General features: G+C 38.9%; 2 protein-coding genes across 4 annotated transcripts; one reads left to right on the forward strand and one right to left on the reverse strand.

Moving 5' to 3' along the window:
• Positions 1 to 907: 907 nt before the first annotated feature.
• traf2b (Tnf receptor-associated factor 2b) lies at positions 908 to 13932 on the reverse strand. Of its 2 annotated transcripts, none has more exons than XM_040053363.1 (11): positions 13824 to 13932; positions 9222 to 9424; positions 8066 to 8144; positions 7720 to 7818; positions 5634 to 5795; positions 5453 to 5527; positions 5224 to 5298; positions 3627 to 3839; positions 3217 to 3520; positions 2828 to 2976; positions 908 to 2740 (listed from the first exon to the last, which is right to left on the reverse strand). In XM_040053363.1, the coding sequence occupies exons 2-11, from the start codon at positions 9395 to 9397 to the stop codon at positions 2522 to 2524; spliced, it is 1551 nt and encodes a 516-aa protein (XP_039909297.1). In that variant the 5' UTR covers positions 9398 to 9424; positions 13824 to 13932; the 3' UTR covers positions 908 to 2521. The 2 variants fall into 2 exon arrangements, with proteins under 2 accessions (XP_039909297.1, XP_039909296.1); XM_040053362.1 differs by lacking the exon at positions 13824 to 13932 and adding an exon at positions 13402 to 13514.
• Positions 13933 to 14025: 93 nt separating this feature from the next.
• coq4 (coenzyme Q4 homolog (S. cerevisiae)) lies at positions 14026 to 21160 on the forward strand. 2 transcript variants are annotated; one of them, XM_040053364.1, is made up of 7 exons: positions 14026 to 14131; positions 15688 to 15843; positions 16857 to 16953; positions 18034 to 18136; positions 18254 to 18383; positions 18872 to 18965; positions 20607 to 21160. In XM_040053364.1, exons 1-7 carry the CDS (start codon positions 14068 to 14070, stop codon positions 20782 to 20784), a joined length of 822 nt encoding a protein of 273 aa, XP_039909298.1. In that variant the 5' UTR covers positions 14026 to 14067; the 3' UTR covers positions 20785 to 21160. The 2 variants fall into 2 exon arrangements, with proteins under 2 accessions (XP_039909298.1, XP_039909299.1); XM_040053365.1 differs by having other exon boundaries at positions 15691 to 15843.
• The last annotated feature ends 118 nt before the right edge of the window (positions 21161 to 21278 follow it).

The following is a 21278-nucleotide window of genomic DNA, read 5'->3' on the forward strand; positions in this document are numbered from 1 at the left end:
AACCATGATGAGGCATTTCCACAGCCTCAGTGAAGACCATCACTGGCATGTATAATGAGTCATTTTGTGTTCTTCTATCATACTAGTGGGGTTTCATTTTTGGTGAACATGCTTTGTGTGGTGAAGCTGATGTGACTGACATGAAACCTAAAAAGTGGCTGAAACATGGTTTAAATGGACTGGTTAAAATAAAGGGGTTACCGCTTTGAGTTGCAGTTCTGGTTTTATTTGTAATTCAGCACACTGACATGCTACACATTAACAGTCAACATTTTCAGTTTTCACCAATGTTAGCCTGAGGTATAAAGGCATTGCTGAGGCTGCTAGGAAGCAGAGTGGTCTTAAATTTCATAATCCAAGTGAAACATTTCACTCGTTCTTAGGAATTTTTGTTCAGTGAGCTCAGTACCTTCAGATCTACAAGGTCTGAGTGGAAGAGGTTGTTATTAAACTGTCATACACTTACATTGGAAACTCTTTGGACCTCTATTAGAGCCTCACAGAAGTCAAAGGTGCAACAACAGGACAGCTGTGCACACTGCTTCTGCTGATTTGGGCATTCACCAAAGCAGGTTTTGTGTTTCTTTGCAAGGCAGGAAGGCCGGCATATGTTTTGCTAAACAGGCTACTTAAACTTGGTTTTATGTTCACACTCTGCCCTAAAATGAATAAAAGTTCACACATTTCCCATCATTTAAAGCACCTCCTTGACGACAGGATGGGCTGACGAGCACTTTGGATATCAAACCTTTTATATGTGAAATAGCTGGAGTTCCCCTAGAACAACGTGAAGCAAGGAAAATCAGGTACACCACATCTATATTCACAACAAACACAGATCAACAAACACAGCTATGTTCCTTTGCTTTCGACACTGCAGCGTGGTGCTTGGGGGTTTTTTCTTCTCTTTAGCGACCTTGCTAGTTTGCATCATCCGTTTGTTTTAGGAGAAGGCATCAGAGTTTTACATAAAAGGAATCACCTGTAGTGTTATTCCTGTGTGTGTGTGTGTGGGGGGATTTTCACATTCACACGTGGTTATTTTAGAAAAAAAAAAAAAAGACAAATATAAGAAAACATTTGGTTAAAAAAAAAACTTTTTTTTGTTTACAAGATATTTTTGACTTAAATTATTTGTGGTGCTTACACCCTTGTGCCTACATTTCACGTTGCTACATCCAACAATTATTAATTTTTAATAATGAATTAATCCTGTTTAGGTTTAAACAGGATTAAAAAACAAGTCATAAAGAAGAAGACAAAAATAAAACAAGGAAATAGTATTGTTATGCTTTAAATGAACTTTTAATTAAAATCAAATAGAATTTAGTGAAATTTTATCTTAAATGACACACACAAAAAATGGTTAAATTAATAATGTACCTATGGTCAAATGGTACTTTAGCATCCCTTAAAACACTTTATAAATAATCACCAGTCATCAGAGTCGTGAAAGATTCAAAACTAACTTTATATGATTGAGTACAGTATGAGTACAACTGATCAGGCATTATAGTTAGCAGTAGCACTGACATAATACAATAAAGTGTGTACATGTATATATTTATTTATATATTTGCTACTCTGTGTAACAGTAGATGTTTCAGGATTATTTAGTAATACAGTATTAAGGGATTATTTGAAACAGGCTACATATTTTATCATCGTCTTATCCCCTTTAGATTCATTTAAAATTTGATATAAAATGTTTACCAGATCGAGCCGTTTAAGTGACAAGTGCACGCACCACGACCTCATCAACACGAGAGCTTTTATAATCTAGTATTTTTGATTCCTTTCCATCAGTGCTTGTTTGGTTGTCATTGGTCGTTGTTTTCCTATACTGCATGAGAGCTAACACAGGCTAAAACTAAACACATCTCCCATTTGTCTAAGTATGTGCCTGTAAAACTAAAACATTTTATTAGAACTAGTTAACTTTAATTATCTCGAGCCATAAATAAATAGTAACTGGAGATAATCTCACAGTGGTGGGAAAAACAAAACACACACATACACACTCCCACAAAGCTAAATAAGGTGTATTATATCTATTATGATATTAGGCTGCTTATAATATAAGAGATAAATTATCGTCTACAAGATGCAATACAGATATAAGGAGGGTAACATCAGGATAACAGATGACTTCAGACCCTTTTTTCCTCAGAGAGCTTTTCTCAGCTCTCACCGCTGATTCACTGATTCACTGCAGATGGATCCTCGGAATGAGTGCAGATGTCACATCGCACGCCCTCAAGGTGTAATGACATCCTAATGATGCTTTTAATGAGATAATATATATAAATATAGTAACCTATATGATAATAACATTGTATTTTTGTCATATATATATATTATTATTATTATTATTATTATTATTACTGTTATTATTAATATTATTATTAAAATGATTCATTATTTGGTTTATATTTTTGTTTCTGTGTTTTTGTATTTTAAAAAAACAAAACAAAGCAAAACAAAACAAAGAGTTTTTTGGTGTTACTTCCACAGTACACCCTTATAAGCCTGTCAGGTCTACAATGGCTTTAATGAAAATTGTATCATCTCTGAGGTAAGGGCTCTTTCCGGCCAGTTTGGCCAGCGGGCAGAAGAGTGGGCAGCCGCTGGCGATGTTCATCTCACTGATTGGCCGCTGGAAGGACGAGGAGCTGACGTCTGGTCGGAAAGCATCGATGATGTGCTCCCTGTTGTTCTGATCCAAGAGCATCAGAGTCACCTGGCGGGGAAGAAGAAGAGAAGAGGAGTTGGTTTCGTGCCGCTCATCGAGAGTTTCGTGCGTCAACGTATTAAAACGGTTCCCCACCTTCTGACTGAACGGCCACTTGAGCAGGGCGTCGCACTTTCCCCTCATGACGACGAAAAACAGCGAAAGGTGCGTTCCCCGGCCGGTCCCATCACCATTCAAATACAACCTTAGACACATTTTGTAGCCATATTTGCTGGAGTAAAAAGCTGCGTGGAAAAAACAAAAAAACAGAAGGGTCAGAAATGGAAACGGAGCCTAAAACAGCATCATGTGAAATCAGCAGAGCCATGCATGCTCCCTGAAGAACAACAAGGGTGTAGCGGCGTGGAATTCCCCTCCGTCTACACGCCAGAAGATAATGTCATGTGAACTGTATGACCTCAAAACAAAACAGAAAAATCCCTCTCACCTAAAAGCATACCACACGTGATGTTTTTCCATCCTACCTGGTGAGAACATTGCAGGCGCTCGACCAGCCACGGCATCCTGCCTTCGGCGCGCGAAGTCTGAGATTTTCCAGACGAATACTCCGTCGTAGGTGCAGAACTGGAGTTCGCGCACCAGCTGTTCGGTCTCAGACAGCTGCAAGTCTCTCATGGTCAGCGTCCTCTCCAGCTGTCGGACTTTGTTAGACAGATTTTCAATCTTCTCTTGGTCTAAGCGGTGTTGGTGTGCGAATGCTTCCATTGTAACAGAACTGCGCTCCACCTCCCGGTTCAGGACGCACACGATGTTTTCTAAAGCGTTCACCTGTTGGTGAAAGAAAAAAAAAAAGAAGAAGCAACAAATGATTATTTTCTCATTTCACAAAATGAACAGAGTGGTTACAAGCGACATCAAATCTGCTGAGACTCACTTTTTTTTCCAGGTCAACAGACTGCACCGAGGTCGTGGGCCCGGCTCCCTCATTAGGATCCCTGTACAGGCCCACTCCGGAGTCCTCCTGCCACTCCCCGGCACCAGAGCCCTCTGAGCGAGCCCGAGTCGCTGACAGCACCAGAGGCAGCAGCAGACGCAAGTGCTCCATAGTACTGTTGACCTCGTGGTCACAGAGCTTCCCGTTCTCTACCTGACACAGAAACACGGGAGAGCTCGTCTAAGTTTTATTGACAAAGGTCAAACCTGTTAGTTTTAGTCCCAGGCGAGTGCTTGAGCTGTGGTGTCCAGTTTGTGCCTTCAGTAGGACAAATCTAGCTCTAGGTGTGGTGACTACCAAACTAGGTGAGTGGCTCCAGCAGATCCCAGGAACAACATCGGAGATCTCTGTCCACAGAGTGCAGTCCTAGGAACAGCTAAGATACTGCACAGGACCCTCAAGCTCCCAGGCCTCTGGCAGAGGACCCAAGCTTGAAGGATAGACCGCCCGCGGGGGCGAGAGGGGGAATTTTTAATATATTTTTAAACAGGTTTCACTTTTGAGTATTTACATGCAGTTTTCTTTTGTTCTGTTGGCTCAATGAAAGTAAACCCAATTTAGATAAAGCTTAAAATAGCTCCAAGTATGTGTCTGGAGGCCTTTTAAGATGCCTGCTGAGTAGTGCTGATTGCTTCTAGAAGAACTGAAGAAACAGCCTTATCTAACCTTTTAGACGGCTTCCTGGCAGCATGAGCAAACACCTCCTTAACTGCCACGATAGTTTGATTCAAAGGCGCCTAAGTTCTCATTGGCCAAACTGAGCTCAGCCAACTTTAAACTACTGACGAAAGCACAGAGCGCGAAATATCTCATGTGAAAGGGTCACGTGACTAACCTCAGGGAACACATTAGGAAGAAGGAGATGAGAAAATGCATTTAATAGCATTAAGTCTGCTCTGCAATGACACCAATTTATCCAATGACCCCCACCGAAATCTTTTCTGTGTGCAACATATTCTAGCTTTCACGAGATAACTCACATCTATCTGTGCTCCAAATACAAAGCAGCTGGTGGGAGATGATTAGCCTTGTTTAGTTGGAAACTCCCTGGCTCTTTTGGAAGTTAAACCTCTAACAGTAGTTTTAGACTTCTGTGTTAAATCTACGCTCCTGAAACCCTATAATCAGTATAACTACACAGTCTGCACAGGTATAAATACTGGAAACAGCGTGTGCCGCTTACGTAGGCTACATCATACGCTCTACACAGATTCACGGCATACATCAGGCACAAAGCAGCCACTCATATCTTATGTTGATGTAAAACAGAACAGTAAAAACACCAAACAGTGATGCTGTGACTTTAGCCAGGCCAGCTCCTTCATCTGATTTCAACTTCATAATTTACTTACAACAGGAAAAGTATAAGCCACATTACTACCTTACTGTACAGGACATACATTTAGACTCCTTATTAAACCACAAATAAGCATCGAAATACTACAACGCAATGAGAAAAATGAGTTCGATCACACTGGTCAACCCTCTACGATAAAACATAAGACAGGAGTTTTGGTGATTATGTAACTGCACCTACCATAGACTTGCAGCCCACTTCACTGAATGGACACGTGCTCTTTGACTTGGCGCAAGACTTCACATGATCATTGAACTGAAAGGCAGAATGAACAAAGAGAAAAGACCATTTATAAGCAGTGCATCAACAGGAAAGTGGAAGTGAAGGACTCCTAGTCAAAAAGAAACTAAGTATCATAAGGAGACTGCCCTAAAACCACTTAGATTACATTGAAGGTAACAGCGCTAACCTTTTCTCTTGGTATCTTCTTTTTTCCACAGTCCTTACATTGCATGGGAAACTTCAGACAGATCTCATCATGGGCCTGAAATGCATCGTATAGCAGAACGTCACTTTGTGTCCATTAATGCCAACAAAGAAGAAGAAAAACAAAAAACAGTGTATTTTAGTGTAGTCTCTTTACGTCCCACCTTTATCTCTTTGAAGTTGAAGGTCATTTTGCAGTACTTGCAGTTGAGAGTTCTTGCCTCGCATTCTCTCTCATTGTGTCTGTCCTTCTCCGTGAGAAGGATAAGGGTTTGGCAGCCCTCGCACAGTATCCGCTCGAATTCACAGCGACCTTCGTGCTGAGCCTGAAAATAACAGACATTTTTTATTTGTTATTATTTTCGAACTGCCTGTTTGTTACTTGTAAAGCAGGTTTTCAGCATTGTGAAAGAGCAAACTGACAGTTGGGTCAAACCCTTCCCAATCACTGATAAATAACCGCTTTTCAGGAAGTGTTTAAATGTAGGTGTAGCTGCTCTGGTACAGGGTGTATCCTTAGCTTCTATGTGGAAAAACAAGTGTTTTTTGTTTTGTTTTGTTCTTTAAAAAAAACCAAAAAAAAAAAAACCACCTCCAACTGACAAAAAAAGTGAAAGTAAAAGCACAATACACTGATTTGAGTATGAAAGAGATAACTACGGTTCTATGATTGCGCACACGATTGTGATCAAGATTATTTTGATATTTAGTTGTTTTTCATTGCAACCCCCATTAAAATATGCATTTTTCTTATTTTCAAATGACATGCTAAGCAAACGAAATTTAAACAAAAAGCGAGCTCCACAAACATCTGATAGAAAAAAAAAAAAAGGGATGAAAACGTACCATAGAAATAGAATTATAATGAAGAGAAGTACAAAAATAAAAAAGGGGAAGTAGAATAATTAAAGAAATATATTTAAAGCTGTGTATTCGCCATTTAAAAATACCGGGAATCACGCAGGCGGGGTGGAGCTTAAGGTGGGGTTAATCAACAGGGAAGTTGCAGTCTTTCAGAATGACTACCAAAGGCACGCTGCAGACCCAGAAGCAGAAGCTCAGGTACGTTAGCCGGTTTTTCGCTTTGACTGCTGACTTTCCAGACTTGCTACGCTCAAAAATCTTGAACCGGATCGCGTCAATAAAAATGACTCACATTTAGAAGATTCCTAATCTCATCCCTGTCCTCGGCACAACACTCCAACGCCTTGATGTGACTATTTTTTCCCCAGCTTCAGAAGGCCTCGCTATGGGTGTGTGCGGCTAGCAATTTGTAGCTTTTCCCACACAGTGACAGTGACTAAGATACCAGGCCAAAAATATTTGCAAAGTGGGTGTATCACACAGCATAATAGTTTGCGAAGCAACAATAAGAGGTTGGCATGTTTTGATCTTTTGGTGTCTCCTTTTTTATTGTTTTTTTAATAAGAGGAAGATTCATCTGCGTGCTAGTGCTTGGGATTCCATTTCCAATCCGTGCAAATCCCACACATTCGCCTAGCGTTTTCATTTAAACAGCATATCATTTTAACATTTCCCAGGTGAAAAACACACACGCGCGCACATACATGCACACTCACAAAGTGATGTAGATTAGGTCACACTGGTACGCTTAGTTAAAACCACAAACAGACAAGAATTGTTGTAAACATCCTTTTCACAGTGTAAGCATCATGGTGCCATCTGCTTACTACACAAACTACGTAGCTCATCTAAAACTGATGCTTACAGTAGAAACACAGCTGCAGACAGACACACACACAAGGCTCAGTCACACACACACTAACCAGCTTTATTTACTTCACGTGTCTTTCATGTATTTTTACAAACTCCAGTCTGTGTTCAATGAAATCTGGGTTTCTGCTAAACTGAATGAATACAAGCAGTTTCCTTAACAGCTCTATAGTTTAATGGTCAGTAACCCAGTCACGCTAAGCTCAACAGGGTTGTTCCATTCTGGTACTTTCCACTGAGCTTTTGTTGATAAATGAGGAGAGGCTGGGACTTTCCAGCCGCCTGTTAAGTTTCACTTCCTGTTTGCAGCAACGCAGCACATAGTACAGAGCGTGCTATGAAAGCTGAGGTTTTTTCAGGGAACACAGTGACCCGGGAACGCAGATTATAGGTCAGATTACCCTCTCACGTAGATTAATAAATACTGACAAGGCTCTTTTTTGGTAGTGTAAACCTACACCCAGGTAAAAGGCAGCAATGCCCATGCCACAGGAAAAGACAGATTTCATACTTTACCTCATACTCTTTAATAGATCCAGTCCAGTTACAGCCCTGGTTCAAACACCTGGCTGGCAGGCTTGCTATTTCTCGGCCTGCTGCATTGTCTGGGAAAGCCTGTGAGGTGGGGGGGGGGGGGGGGGAAGGGCAAAAACAAAGAGATCAGTGAACTCATAAAGCCTTCAATGCTCTTAAAAGAAAGCAGACAAGAGTAGGATGCATTGATGCATTGTGTGGTTAGGGAAACCCCCGCCAGATTGCAGTCATATTTTTTCCTCTAAAGGGCAGTAACATATCACATGCTGACTACTCCTAGCATAACAAAGATGGTGGGTTTGAAACCTGAATACATATAAAGGCTTACCTCACTGCTGTTTAGAATGGAAATGGGTTCCTCGTATATCTCCTCTTGACGGCAGGCTTCACATGGCTTTGGGCCAGAACTACCAAACAAGACAGGTTTGTGACTTTACTGTAAAAGCAGCGGCTCGACGCCAACAGTCAGCAACAATTTCCTGCTGATCCAAAACTGCAGCAACTGCTGACCAGTGTGGATTACAGCTCGAGCAGAGGAACGTTTAATCAATACAAGGGAAATGAAAAGAAGCTTGTAAGCATCATATCAGTGGGACAAGAAGAAAAAAAAAGAACTAAAAACAAAAAAAGTTGCTTTAGCAAGTTTGAAGGCGATTAAATGAATAACCAAAACACACACACAAGCATAAACAAAGGGCACGTGTGGGTGCGACACATCACATGGTGAATTTATAACGTACATGATCTGGTTATTTTGAAACAAATAAAAGCACTCGGACAAATCACATGCGAAATCCACACATTTCACAATCACTTGTGTTACTGTTGTTTAAATGTTTGGGGAATTAACAAAGAGTCTGGCGGTTTAAAAAAAAAAAAAAAAAAGGTAAAATTCCACATTTTCTGTCACATTTTGTTTAATTATACTTTCATTAAACATTAGATAACACATAACTGAAATGGACATCAACTAGAAATGAATTAGTGTATCCATGTATGTATCTGTAACGAATACACATCACAAATACTCGTTACAAATACGTTGGTGTGACACCTCTTTGTACTTGTAGTGAATATTCATTACAAATCCAGCGTTTTTCCTCATGTATTAGTTTTTGTTAATATTCATTACGATTACTCTGTAATGAATTTGACTACATAAGGCAATGAAAACACTGGATTGGGTATTCATTACAAATACACCTCATGCATTAACAATCCACCAGTGTGTGAATGACTCAGAAAGGAGGTTTTAGAAAGAAGACCTTTAGAATGAATCAGCAACACCACATCCTTGTGATTCACAGACATCAGTATGACAGGTCCATCATGTGGGGCATGAGTCTGCATTAATAACTGATCTTGTCTGGACAAAACTCCCAGAGTTGAGGAAAGATGAGGAAAGGGTGTGCTGAAGCATGTCCAGTAAGACAGGAAACATTAGGTGCGGGGTAAGCAGTTTGGTCTAAGGACCTCCAGTCTACCTGGTGAGCTGCTTGAAGCAGTGTACACAGAAGCGGTGGCCGCACTGAGCCTGGACAGGCTTCCTCAGGACCTGGAGACATTGCTGACATTTATATTTATTTTCCATGGGCACTGACAGGACACTGAGGGGAATCCCTGGTAAAGAGTTGGGACAGTCCAAAGAAATACGGGCCATTCTTCTCCATCAATCTGGTGCTATATCCTGTTAATGAGAACACAGAGAAACAGCCGTCAACAAACCAGGCAGGAACTAACTGCAAAGATGGAATATAAACTCAAACTAGCAGTGAATTACCCGCTGGCAAGCTTAACTATTTAAAAGATCACCATGAGAATCTGTGTGACCCTCGAGGAAATATTTGTCCACGCTACTGTGTAAGTCTGGGCACAGCCAGCAATGCCACACAAAAAAAGAAAAGCATGGTAATAATATTCAAAAATATGGAAAACCCTGCTTAACACTGCAACGGCTGAAACAAGATCAGCAAGTCAAATGACCTGAAGACATAGGTACTTTTTCTTTTTGAGTTATCAGAAAAAGTCTTGTGATTGGTGGGATAAACATAACTGTGAGAGAAGCAGCATCAGGATATACAACCTAATCTATTTAAACACGTATCTAAACCCGCTTAAAAAAAATCCCCTGCCAATTTTCTTTGTATGTCCAGCTTACAAAGAGCTGAGTAACTTTAAAGTGTAGAACTTGGTTTTGTTGTACAGCATTTCCAGATAATAATCAGATAAGCATCTTTCTACTGAGAAATACTAGTGAAATATTTCTCACTTTAATGCAGTGTGAAATGCAAACACAGCATTTACACGAGCTTTGCTGATATCTTTTGTACTTCACAGAAACGATGATGATGCCAGGCATCAGACAGCATAGCACATGTATTTTGGGTCTTTCCTTTAAATACTTTTCCTGCAATGCTGTCAACATTTCTCACCCTCCACAAATAGTTTCTGTTACCTTTGTTTCAGTTTCAAGCTCGCTTTAAAGCGTTAACACTAAAAGATCACTTAAGTCACGGTTTCTTACAGGAATGGCACTTATAGGGGTGCTGGCCACAGCTCCACCATGTGCTCAACTTGAGTAAGTTTAACTAAGTAATAGCGGGTACTGAAGGTACAGTGAAACACAGTGGCATAAATTAAAGGACGAGAAAGACGCAGACCCTTTTAAAAATCGTTTTAACATTAGCTACTTAAGTCAAAGTTACCATTAACCGTGTTAAAAGACTAAGACCCAATTACACTGCTGCCTGTTTTCCCAATTACCCCAATTAGATGTTTGATGCTTCACCAGATTACACAATTTGTGTCTTGACTTTTTCAAACCATGTTGCTGGCATCAAATTCACAATCAGCTCAACTTTAAAACAAAACTAAATTCTGTTCAACATGTAATATCTTTGCATTTTAAAATATAGTCCAGCAAAAATGTCTTTCCAAACAGAAGTTTTCCAATGTAATCAATATCTGGGCTTTACATGAATTCAATTTTTAAATGCATTAACTTGAAGCTCCTTTTTGAATATATATTCTACAAGTGGAAAAGGTTTGCCAGCACCCTCTCTCTACACACACACACACACACACACATACATATGTATATATATATATATATATATATATATATATATATATATATATATATATTATTTTATACCTGGTTAAATTAAGGCACCAAATTTAGGAAACCCTCATGGTCTTTGGTTAAAATACCTCCTTTAACTGTGTTCAGTATGTCTTAGAAATTATCAAGAGTTATATTCTGGCAATCAGAAGATGGTAAACATATTTTTTACATTTACATTTAAACAATATCTTCCCTCACTAATTCTAACTGTTTAAAATCATTCTTCCATTAAAGTACTTTATGGTAGGAAATCATTTTAGACTGAAATCTGTGAAGAAAAAAGTGAATAAAGAAAATGCCCAACTGGCAGAAAACTCACCCCACCTGGTTCACAGACACCAGAATATTATGCACTGTCTGCTTCCTAATCACTTATCACTGCCAGTAATAATCTGGCACAGTTCACCTCATGCTTCCTACATTTGTCTACCTCAGACTAAAATTACAGCATATAGTGGCAGTTATTTCACCCACTGCATAAAGAACAGCACCAGGGCTTATTTTGTCTTTGCAAATATCCCTTCTGTCACAAATTTCTGAAGATGTTTATTCTGTCGGTATTATGCAATATATATATATATATATGTGTGTGTGTGTGTATATAAAAATTCCCTTGTGAAAAAATGTGTGGGGAATGTCTAGTGTTTGTTTTTCCCATAACCAGCAGATGACAACTCTTACTGATATATTTCCACACACCCACTGCATGTGTAAGTGGGTTTTACAGGTGTATAAATTATATAGAATACACGCCTGCATGTCAAAGAAAACTGCAAAGAATGTGGACAAAGTGCACCTTTGAATGTCACAAACTTGAAAATATGGTTGTTTAAGGTTGTGGTGTTTGTAGGCTTAAGGTGATATGTGGCAAAAGCCACACATCTTAACAGTGCTGTCTCACCATTCAACCATTTATGTTCTTAAGTCAAAGCAGGTCCTAAGGTGAACAGAACAACACCCATAAAGTAAATGTTAATGTTTAACTAAATGTGAATGGTGTATGCAATTCCAACAAAACAGCTCAGCTTTTCCCCCACAAAGAAATAAAGTGGTAAATTCCAAATTGTGTTTACAAAACAGCACCAGTCCTGATGGTCACGAGTTTTCAATGAACTTTCTGCAGACGTGGTCTCCAAGCAGAACATATCCGAATCATGTTTTCAGTGGATTTTTTCCTTAGACCAATTTAGATCCTTTTCAAACAAAGCAACTAACTTTCATGGGGGGAAGTAAGACCACACAGAAAGTGGATGTTGAATCAAAAGATAGATGCAAGGAAAACCCCTATGTTTTAATTTCAGTGGGAGTATTAACACTGAAACTGGAAATAGTTAATCCAACTCCAATACATCACTCAATAAATAAATAAACATAATACATGTAAATCCAAATACCCATAGCTAAAAAAAAAGAAGCTTTGTGTCCTTCCTACAAACTCATCTACAAGAATTTAAATTACAAACTTTTAAGATTTTTTACTTCCTTCAGTTAGATGAATCACATTACAGTCGAGATCAGCTTACTGTCTAAAGATCCAGCTTTTAGAGTTTCATTTCATTTTCATTTCAACTGTGCTTCACATAAATTTAACCTCTTAACTGTTACTTAAATCTTAGAAATTTCTAACAAAATGAAATACTTTGGCATCTTGTTTGTATATGTTTGTTTTAAATCTAGATTTCTGTTGAACCTTTATTTTTAGAGTTTTACTTATCTCACCCTGAATTAGAACATATAGTAATATATGATTTGAATACACTGTTAATAATTTCATATTAAGGCAGGAAACGCTGCTTTTCTTTGGAAGCTCTTTCTTCCTGCGTGTATTTATTTGAACGCAATTCAATTCTGCCACTCACATTAAATCACAATTCCCACTCACATTAAATCATGAGTAACTTTTCTGTTACTGGTATTGTGTAAGAAGTTCAAGCCTAACTTCATTCTTACACAACTTAACTGAAAAGCTGCGGCAACCTGCTGTGAGCGACAAGACATGTAAGCTCGTGTTTGGATAATGTTGTAATTACAACATCAATTCAGCGCGATCACTGGATCGCGTGGAAACTAGTCATAATTGTCAGAGAAACACACAATGAAACACTGTGCATTGAAATATCAGAAACAAGAATTTAAGTTATATAAAGGTAACACACACGAGGCCTACGTACAGCTAAACCTTGAAAAGTGACCTTTGTCATGTACAGCAGCATAACTTTTCTGTGAAACGAACAACACAGCCAGCAACAACGAAATAAAGCAACAACAACAACAACAACAACAACAACAAAAAGAGTACAAAATTTCAGTCTCAACATTTCAACTTCTGTCTCAGACAAATAACCACAGCTGCTCTTTAAAGCTACACCCAGCGTTGCTCAAAGCCTAAAAAACATCCTCTTCCTGGGGAGACTCGTCCTCTCAGCTCGCCATGTTATTGCCCTGCGTGTTAACGCTGAACTTCTGCGAGTTCAGTGTGAAAATGCAGGGTGCTTCAGACCCTTTCTCATACAAAAGCCCAAACCTGAATGTTTACTCACCGAGTTCGCAAAGACTGTCAGTGGAACTTACAGTCGTCACCACCACGGACACTATTTCACCTCGTAACTTAGCTACACCCTTAACACGTAAGCATTGGAAACTATATAAACCCGAGCGCGTTCAGTAGCAGAGAGCTTACAGAGAGCTTAGCCACTGTGATGTAGGCTGTTTTGCATCTATTTTACTAGATTAGCTCCTGTAATATTTTAAATATTATTTTAGAGTTTGGGCTATTGCTTTTATTAAGCAACTGTGTACTTTGGCACGTAAAAAACACTTTAATTATTTTAATGAGCACCTGCGAACTTCAAACAGCTAACATTAAAGTGTGTTTGCTTTTACGACTTATACGTTTACCTACTCAGACAGCTAATTGCTAGTGAGTTATAGGAAGGGATTCACAGCATGCAAACTGACTAACCTTGGAGTCTGGCCTGTGTTTCTCAACGAGGGGAAAACGCAACTCAACTTAGAACTCGCTCTTTATCATAATTCACGGACGGGTGTGTCACTAAGTGCACTTAGTTTTAAGCTGCTGTTAGCGAGGGCGCAGTAACGGCTGGGTTTTTATATGAAAGCCCAAAGCCACCCCTCTCAACGTAGTTTGGGCTGCTCCGAAGCCGAAAACAAGTGCTCCGCTCACGCATGCGTACTACCGCAAAATAATGTGGCCGCTGATACCCTTCCGATGGATCAACCGGCGGAGACACTGTTTTACAGTTTCTAAAGGTACGAGTTTAAGTAGGTGTCCTCTGTGTTACAGCTTAGTGTTCTTAAAAATAAACCTGGTGGTAAGTTGATAAAGGAAAGAAGTAGTGTGGGAGCCTTGCTGTCAGCATACACCAGGCACAGGGCTACGCGTTACTTAGCAGTATGTCAACCAACTGTTAGCTTAACGTCAGGGAAATGTTCATCATTGTTTACTGAATCACTCTTAAGAAAAGGTTGTAGCAGGCGAACAACACATACACTACACTGGGATGATCTTTTGACACGTCATCAAACAGTGCTGAATGTCAGTGATTTATAATTCATATAAATCAAAGTGTTCTCCAGCTTTGTGTCCCATGTGTTTATGGAGCTATCTATGCTCTTGTAGCTCATGCAGATCATGCAGATCATTCATGGCGTGTACAGACTCAAAATGTGACGTAAATTAAGCACACGTTTCTGCCAAAACGCATACACAAGACAGGACTGTGGCTTTCTTCTCTCAGAAGGAGCCAACATTGTTGTCATTATTGTTTTGTGTTTTAGTTTTTGATTTTATCACTTACGTCAATCAGTTTTTCACTTTAAGTTCAGGTAGGTTTTATTGCTTGAAAATACTTAATTTTACTGGTTTCAGTGTTACTTTTAGTCCCTATAATCTTTGTTCCATTGAGGCCACACATTAGAGGAAAGCTTTAGGAAAATCAGTGCAGGTATTACAATAAAAACTCGTCTGATGGCTGAAACACAACCCTCCATCATATCATATGTGGTTGCAGTTAGAATTTGGGAACTCTAACTAATGGAACATATCTCGAAAAGACTTGTTTATGAGGAGACGGAGACCTATTTTTGCATTATTTGAACAATGAAGGGAGAGAAACACATTAGCTTCATCTATCTATTTATAATTTTCATTTTTAGATTTATTTATATTTAAGCATTATTAATATTATTATTATTATTATTATTATTATAGAAAAGTAATTTTGTGAATGCTATATTCTGCCACCATAACTGTAAATGTGACAACTGTAATATAACAATGAATGACTAATTTTTTTAAGTGTTAATAAAAATTAAGTAAAAAAAAACAACATCTTTTGAAAGCAGTTGATTCACATTGTTCAAGACATCCAGAGTCTCAATACACATATCCATCAATGCCTCATCAGCCAAGCTATTATAAAATATTTGCCATACTAACAGACAGTTACTGAGGATATTTCCTCTGTATTTATTTAAATGTAATTTTAGTCAGTTTTCCAGGTTCAAAAAAGTCATTTTATTTAGTTTTAATCTGTTTCAAAAGTCTAGTTTTTATTTTAATTTTACTTAATTAAAACTTTTTTCCCTATCATCTAGTTTTAGTTAACTCTAATAACTTTGATGTGCAGTGCAGTCTGTTACTACAAATAAATACTCTGAATGGTTTATCCTGCCATAAAGGTTTTGGTATTTAGACACTCCACTATCAATAATCGGTTTAGTTATTTTTTTGTTATAACAGCAATAAAATAAATATGTCTCTATAGAATAGTGTAGCATTTAATACCACTCCATCTTTTCCTTAGTAGTTTGTGTTCAGCAGCTGCACAGCAGCAGCACTGAGTTTGCAAACATCCACTACGATGGACTGTACCCTGGACATATTCCCACCACCACCGTTCAAAAAGCTCTCTTGTCCATTGGGTCAGGTGTGGCGGCACTGCAGAACCCCTACAGACATGGTGAGACACTCACGTGAGCATTTCCGTGTGCACTGGTTTTCTTTCTGTGTGTTAGGGACTATAAATCGGTTAAGATGAGGATGTTTAATCAAAGTGCTGTTTACAAGGTCAGTTATAAACCTTAAAGCACAGCTGTTTTTGGGTTGAGGGGCTTTGGAGTTAACTGTATAAAATTTAGTGCCAACATTTACATTTGAACTTTTTTGCCTTTGTGTCTGAATCACAGAGATCGGAGCCTAACCTTAATTTACATGTATTTTTTGAGCCAGTGTTTTCACTGTACAAACTGTCTTCTCGATCACCAAAAAAGAACAAAGTAGCACAAAATATGTAAGAATAAAAAAAGCTGTGTATTTTTGGTATTTTGCTACTTTGAGGAATTCAGGCTTCTTGGTAAAACTGATGTCAGCCAGTCTCCAACTGATAGGGATGTGAACAAGTCTGACCTTGATGTGGCTTCAGATTGTGGGATTGTTTTCCATTTTTCAGAAACGATACCACTGATTAGTTTCTTTTCCCATGTACTGATAAAGTGTTTTGTATTCATTCTCAAGGGCTTATTCTCTGGAGACCTTTAGTACGTGACTTAAAATGTCTTGGAAACAAAAATGAGACTAAATACAAATTACAGCCACATATTAGTTACCCTGAAACTCCAATGAAGGAACAGAGTCTTAACACCTGTCAGCTGACATTTAGTGAGGTTTCTCATGACATCCACTGCTTAGTATCGATTCATGTCCAAAAATAAATTGATAAATAAATGGATTTTTTTTTAAAACTGCATTTTTCACAGGCACAGAGGTCTTTCCCAGCTCCGTCTTACAGCAGACTGATTAAACGTTTGTGACGTTTCTGAGTATTGTTTCCATGATGAGTAAACAGTAGTGACCTGTTTAGAATTAACACATGGTTTCTTTACTGTAAATAAAAATATCGTCAACTTTTCACTGTACTGTCATGATGTTGAACTCGGTGCCCTTGGATTTCATGAAACTCTGGGTACTTTACAGACATGGTTGCAGTCCTGGGGGAGACAACGGGACACCTAGCACTCATAAAGCTCAGGGACAGGATGAGAAATGACCCTGAAGGCTACGCTATCCTAACGTGAGTCAGTGTGGCAAAACGTCATAGTGCTTTCTGCTTCGGGCACATTAAAAATATGTGTCCTGTCTTCGAAGGACGCTGTTTAAAATGTAAAAAAACCCAAAAAACACCACAATGCGGTGATGTGCAAATCTGATAAACCCGTAGTTTATTCACAATAGAACATAGACAACAAATTAAATGTTTAAACAGAGAAAATGTATCATTTTTATAATTTGATGGCAGGAACCTGACTGGGTATAAAAAGAGCATCTTTAAGAGGCAGCATTCCTCAGAAGTAAAGATGGTCAGAGGTTCATCAGTCTGCAGAAAACTGCATCTACAAGTCATTGAACAGTTTCAGAATTATAGTTCCTCAGTATAAAATTGTGAAAACTTTGAGTTGCTCATCATCAACAGTTTAGTTGGAGAATCTGGAGAAATCTCTGTGCACATAGGCAAGGCCAAAATTAGTACTACATTTCTGGTGTTTTTGGGCTGTCAGGTGGTGCTGCAACACTTCCAGAAATCATTTTGAACACAGTTCACCATGCCATTTGTGGATGGCATGGTGAACCCTGGCAGGAACCCTGCTGTCTTCTCTAAGCTATCCATTTAAAGTGGATCGAGGCAAAGACAAAGACAGTTCTGTAGTCAGAAAAATCCAAATTTAGAATCTTTGGGGCGAAAACATGGATGCTGCAAGACTAAAGAGGAGAGCGACTATTCAATTTGTTATCAGTGCCTGCATCTCTCTCTAATGGTATGGGAGTGCAACAGTGCACATCTGGAGAGGTAACATCAAGCAACTGAAAGGTATATACAGATTTTAGAGCAATATACACTCCCATCCAGATGATATCTTTTTCAGGGAAGGCCTGAAAGCAAGACGATGGTAAAGTGAAAATATGACAAAGAAGACCCAGGACTGCTGAGCAGCTGGAATCCAAAAGTCCAGCAGCTGGTTTCAGTTTTTCACAGTTTAAACATTCTATATGGTTAAGCTTGCATTGCATTAGTTTTTATTTATATTTTACACAGCATCACAGCTTTTTTTGGATTTAGTGTTGCGCTTTATTCTTATTTGATTTGATCTTGCAGAGAAAGGCCGAGGATCCGGCTGTCTACGCTCGATCTGACAAAGATGGCTTCGCTGCCTGACGGCTCCTTTGGGAGGGAATACCTCAGATTTCTGGAGGACAATGTGAGTATTTGCTGATGTGATGTGCATATATACTTGTTTTTTTGTGCATTTGTAAACACTTATTGTTTGGTATAAACACGCTTCCTTCCTTCTTCCGTTTTTTAATTTTTCCCTCAGGATGTGACTCCTGACTCAAGAGCAGACGTGAAGTTCGTGGACAACGAGGAGCTAGCTTATGTCATGCAGAGATACAGAGAGGTCCATGACTTGCTGCACACCTTACTGGGCATGCCCACTAACATGCTGGGTGAGTCGAGTTCTGTGTAATCTGAAAATGCTATTTTCTGACATTTACTTTCATCAAAGTAAAGGTTTATTTATAGAAACTTCACAGCCAAGCCACGCATTGTCTTTATATAGTGCATACTTAATTGTATGTCAGTGAGAGTTATTCTGTGCATGCCTGAACAAATGTTTCCAGTTTTACAGCAAAAAGATTTGAACTTCATTTCTTCTCTCCCAAGTTTTCTCATCCAGTTGTCTCTACAAACCTACAAATCTCTAAACCTACATTTTAAGTCCATTTGATATAAAGTGTTGACCTGAGTTTTCAGTTTTGCAGGCATCTCCTATTTGACCGATTCTATATCAGAATAAACCTGCCAAAAACTCTGAGAAATAGGGTTCACACAGAAGTTATTTTAATACACTGTTGGCTGACAACTTCTCCTTTTCTTTCTCCTAATTTAATCTTTAATTTGCATGTTTGTGTCCTTTTCTGTGTCTTCCGTTCAGGTGAAGTCGCTGTGAAATGGTTTGAAGCTACTCAGACCGGGCTTCCCATGTGTGCTCTTGGAGCCGTGCTGGGGCCACTACGGCTAAATGCAAGGTATAGTTGGGATAACAGGAGAGTTACAGTTAGACTGACTTGTTGAAATTTCTGTAAGTGCTGGGTTGAGTCTGATTACAGGCTGACGTCTGTTTCAAAAAGCAGCAATAATGTTGAGTTTAGAACTAAACTCCTTATATGATTAAATTTTTGTGCAGCTTATGAAAAAATGTGACATCATCAGTGGAGCTCTGATACCAGGATTCTCCATTTTAATGCAGTATTTCGATTCAATTCAGTTTCATTTATAAAGCGCCAAATCAGAACAACAGTCACCTCAGTTTGCTTTATATTGTAAGGTAAAGACCCTACAATAATACAGAGAAAAAAACAACAAGATTTCCCACCAATGACCAACAGGATGAAAGAAAAACTCCCTTTTAACAGAAGTAAACCTCCAGGAGAACCAGGCATCTGCTGCTTTCAGTTAGGAATGACACACTGAAGAAAGCCAGAGATTAATAATAACTAATGATACAAATATAAAGGTGTGCTCTACATCCATTACTATTTAATAAAAAATCGGTCACATTAAAGGCTAAAACATTTATATTTAACTGGAACTTCAACATGAACATCGATGCGCTCTGTTGGATGCTTTGATATTAAAGGAAATGAAATCAGAGCTGCCTCAGCAAGAGGGGAAGAGTCAGAGAGAAACTCAGGGCTCAGTGAAAAACCCCACCAGAGCATCTGTTACCTTGGTAACTAACCCAGACTTTAAGTCAGCTCTCTTCCTGCAACAGAAATCTAGCTAAAAAAAAAAAAGAGAGAGAGAAAGAAATCCAGCTATTAAAGATCAGATAAATATTGTTCTAAAAGGGGAACAGCAAGCTCAACAGGAAGGAATTCAATGTTGTAATCAGTTGTTCTCATAAAATATGAGAATAAAAAGGGAGCCAGAGGGAGAAGTGAAAACCCGGACCACTCTCCAAGTGGAGATGGAAGTGAATGTTTGATTGTAGACAAAAGTGTTCACTCCCAAATCCAAATCATTTTCAGGTGTTCTGATCACTTCCATGGCAGCAGGTGAATAAAATCAAGTACCTAAGCATGCACTCTGCTGTTATAGGTGCAAAGGGTGGGCCAATATGTTAAACCCCATGGATTAAGAATGGGATGTTACTCAAGTTCATATGCTTGTGAAAGTAGACGAGTGAATACTTTTGGCAATGTAGTGTATGTAAATCCATCTAGGTCCATTTCTGGAGTATTTGACGTGTCATTGTTTCTTGAAATAAAAAGCAATAAACCATCTCAGTTACCCAGAAGCCAAACTTGCATTTACTGTCACCACCGAATGACGGCCTCGTCTTTATAACAGCTCTTCACTTTCAGTTCAGCACAATGGAGAAACTAACCGAGATGATCAGAAGTCCTTTTGTACTCAGATTTAGTGGATACAGTGTAAAAAGTCCAAAATAAAACATCTGGAAGCAGTAAAATCCTGTAAGTGACTAAATTGTGCGTGGGTGTGGGATGATGAAATGTATGTGGGCTGTTTTCCTGCAAATCATAAAGTCTTCCTCATTTAATACCTGTGAACTTCCTCAGTATCAGGGGGACTTTGTTGTTTATTGGCCAGGTTTCCTCATTATTGTTATATGACGCTCTCATCTTCCTTCTTCCTCCTTCTCCCAGTCGTTTACAGTCACTCTTTACATCTTTGGGCCCGTGGGCTCTGCAGAACGGACGGTGTGCTCGCTGCGTCCTCAGCATCTTCTACGAGAGGCGCTGGGAGCAGAGCCTCGAGGACCTCCGGCGAGAGCTCAACATCGAGCCACCTCCTGTCATACCAAAGGCTAAGAAGAAGACCTGAAGAGGGAAAACATAATGAATGTCTGGAAATTGCTCTACAAGAGACTAAACCAGAAATATGTAAAAGATTCTGTGGAAATTTGTAATGCTGGGGGGAAGGGAGAATTTCCCTCTTTGCAAAGATTTGAAAAATCTCCTTTCCTGTTTTTCTGGTTTTAACGGAAGATGATCTCAGCTGATGAGACGCTTTTCTTTGTGTCTGATTCTGCCATGTAACTAGAATTATTAAAGTTGTTGTAGTTATTAAAACGGGCTTATTTTTTGACACTATTATTACTTTTTACTCAGAAGTTGTAACCTCAGCCACTGTGTTTTCTATTGTGTGCATGTGGCAGAGTTCATTGGATACAGTGAAATACATCACAGTGTTTAAGTTGGATTTGTGGTACTTTTACAGAAAGATGTATTTACACAAAATATCTGCACTTGTTCATCTGTCATTGCTCATTAACTGAAACTTGAAATGTGCTCTCAGGGGTATTCTGACTTTTTGTT

The sequence above is a fragment of the Simochromis diagramma genome, unplaced genomic scaffold, assembly GCF_900408965.1.
Source record: "Simochromis diagramma unplaced genomic scaffold, fSimDia1.1 OVJJ01000596.1, whole genome shotgun sequence".
In the NCBI taxonomy this organism is placed as follows: domain Eukaryota; kingdom Metazoa; phylum Chordata; class Actinopteri; order Cichliformes; family Cichlidae; genus Simochromis; species Simochromis diagramma.

What these genes read in the sequence shown, in the direction of transcription:
- traf2b (XM_040053363.1), bottom strand. Translation starts at nt 9,397, where the DNA reads ATGGCCCGTATTTCTTTGGACTGTCCCAACTCTTTACCAGGGATTCCC. An exon ending in CCATTCTAAACAGCAGTGAG is followed by an intron (nt 7,819 to 8,065) that starts GTAAGCCTTTAT and finishes CCCACCTCACAG; the next exon opens with GCTTTCCCAGACAATGCAGC. An exon ending in GATCTATTAAAGAGTATGAG is followed by an intron (nt 5,796 to 7,719) that starts GTAAAGTATGAA and finishes TGTTATTTTCAG; the next exon opens with GCTCAGCACGAAGGTCGCTG.
- coq4 (XM_040053364.1), top strand. Translation starts at nt 14,068, where the DNA reads ATGTGGCCGCTGATACCCTTCCGATGGATCAACCGGCGGAGACACTGT. An exon ending in CATGCCCACTAACATGCTGG is followed by an intron (nt 18,384 to 18,871) that starts GTGAGTCGAGTT and finishes TCTTCCGTTCAG; the next exon opens with GTGAAGTCGCTGTGAAATGG. An exon ending in CCACTACGGCTAAATGCAAG is followed by an intron (nt 18,966 to 20,606) that starts GTATAGTTGGGA and finishes TCCTTCTCCCAG; the next exon opens with TCGTTTACAGTCACTCTTTA.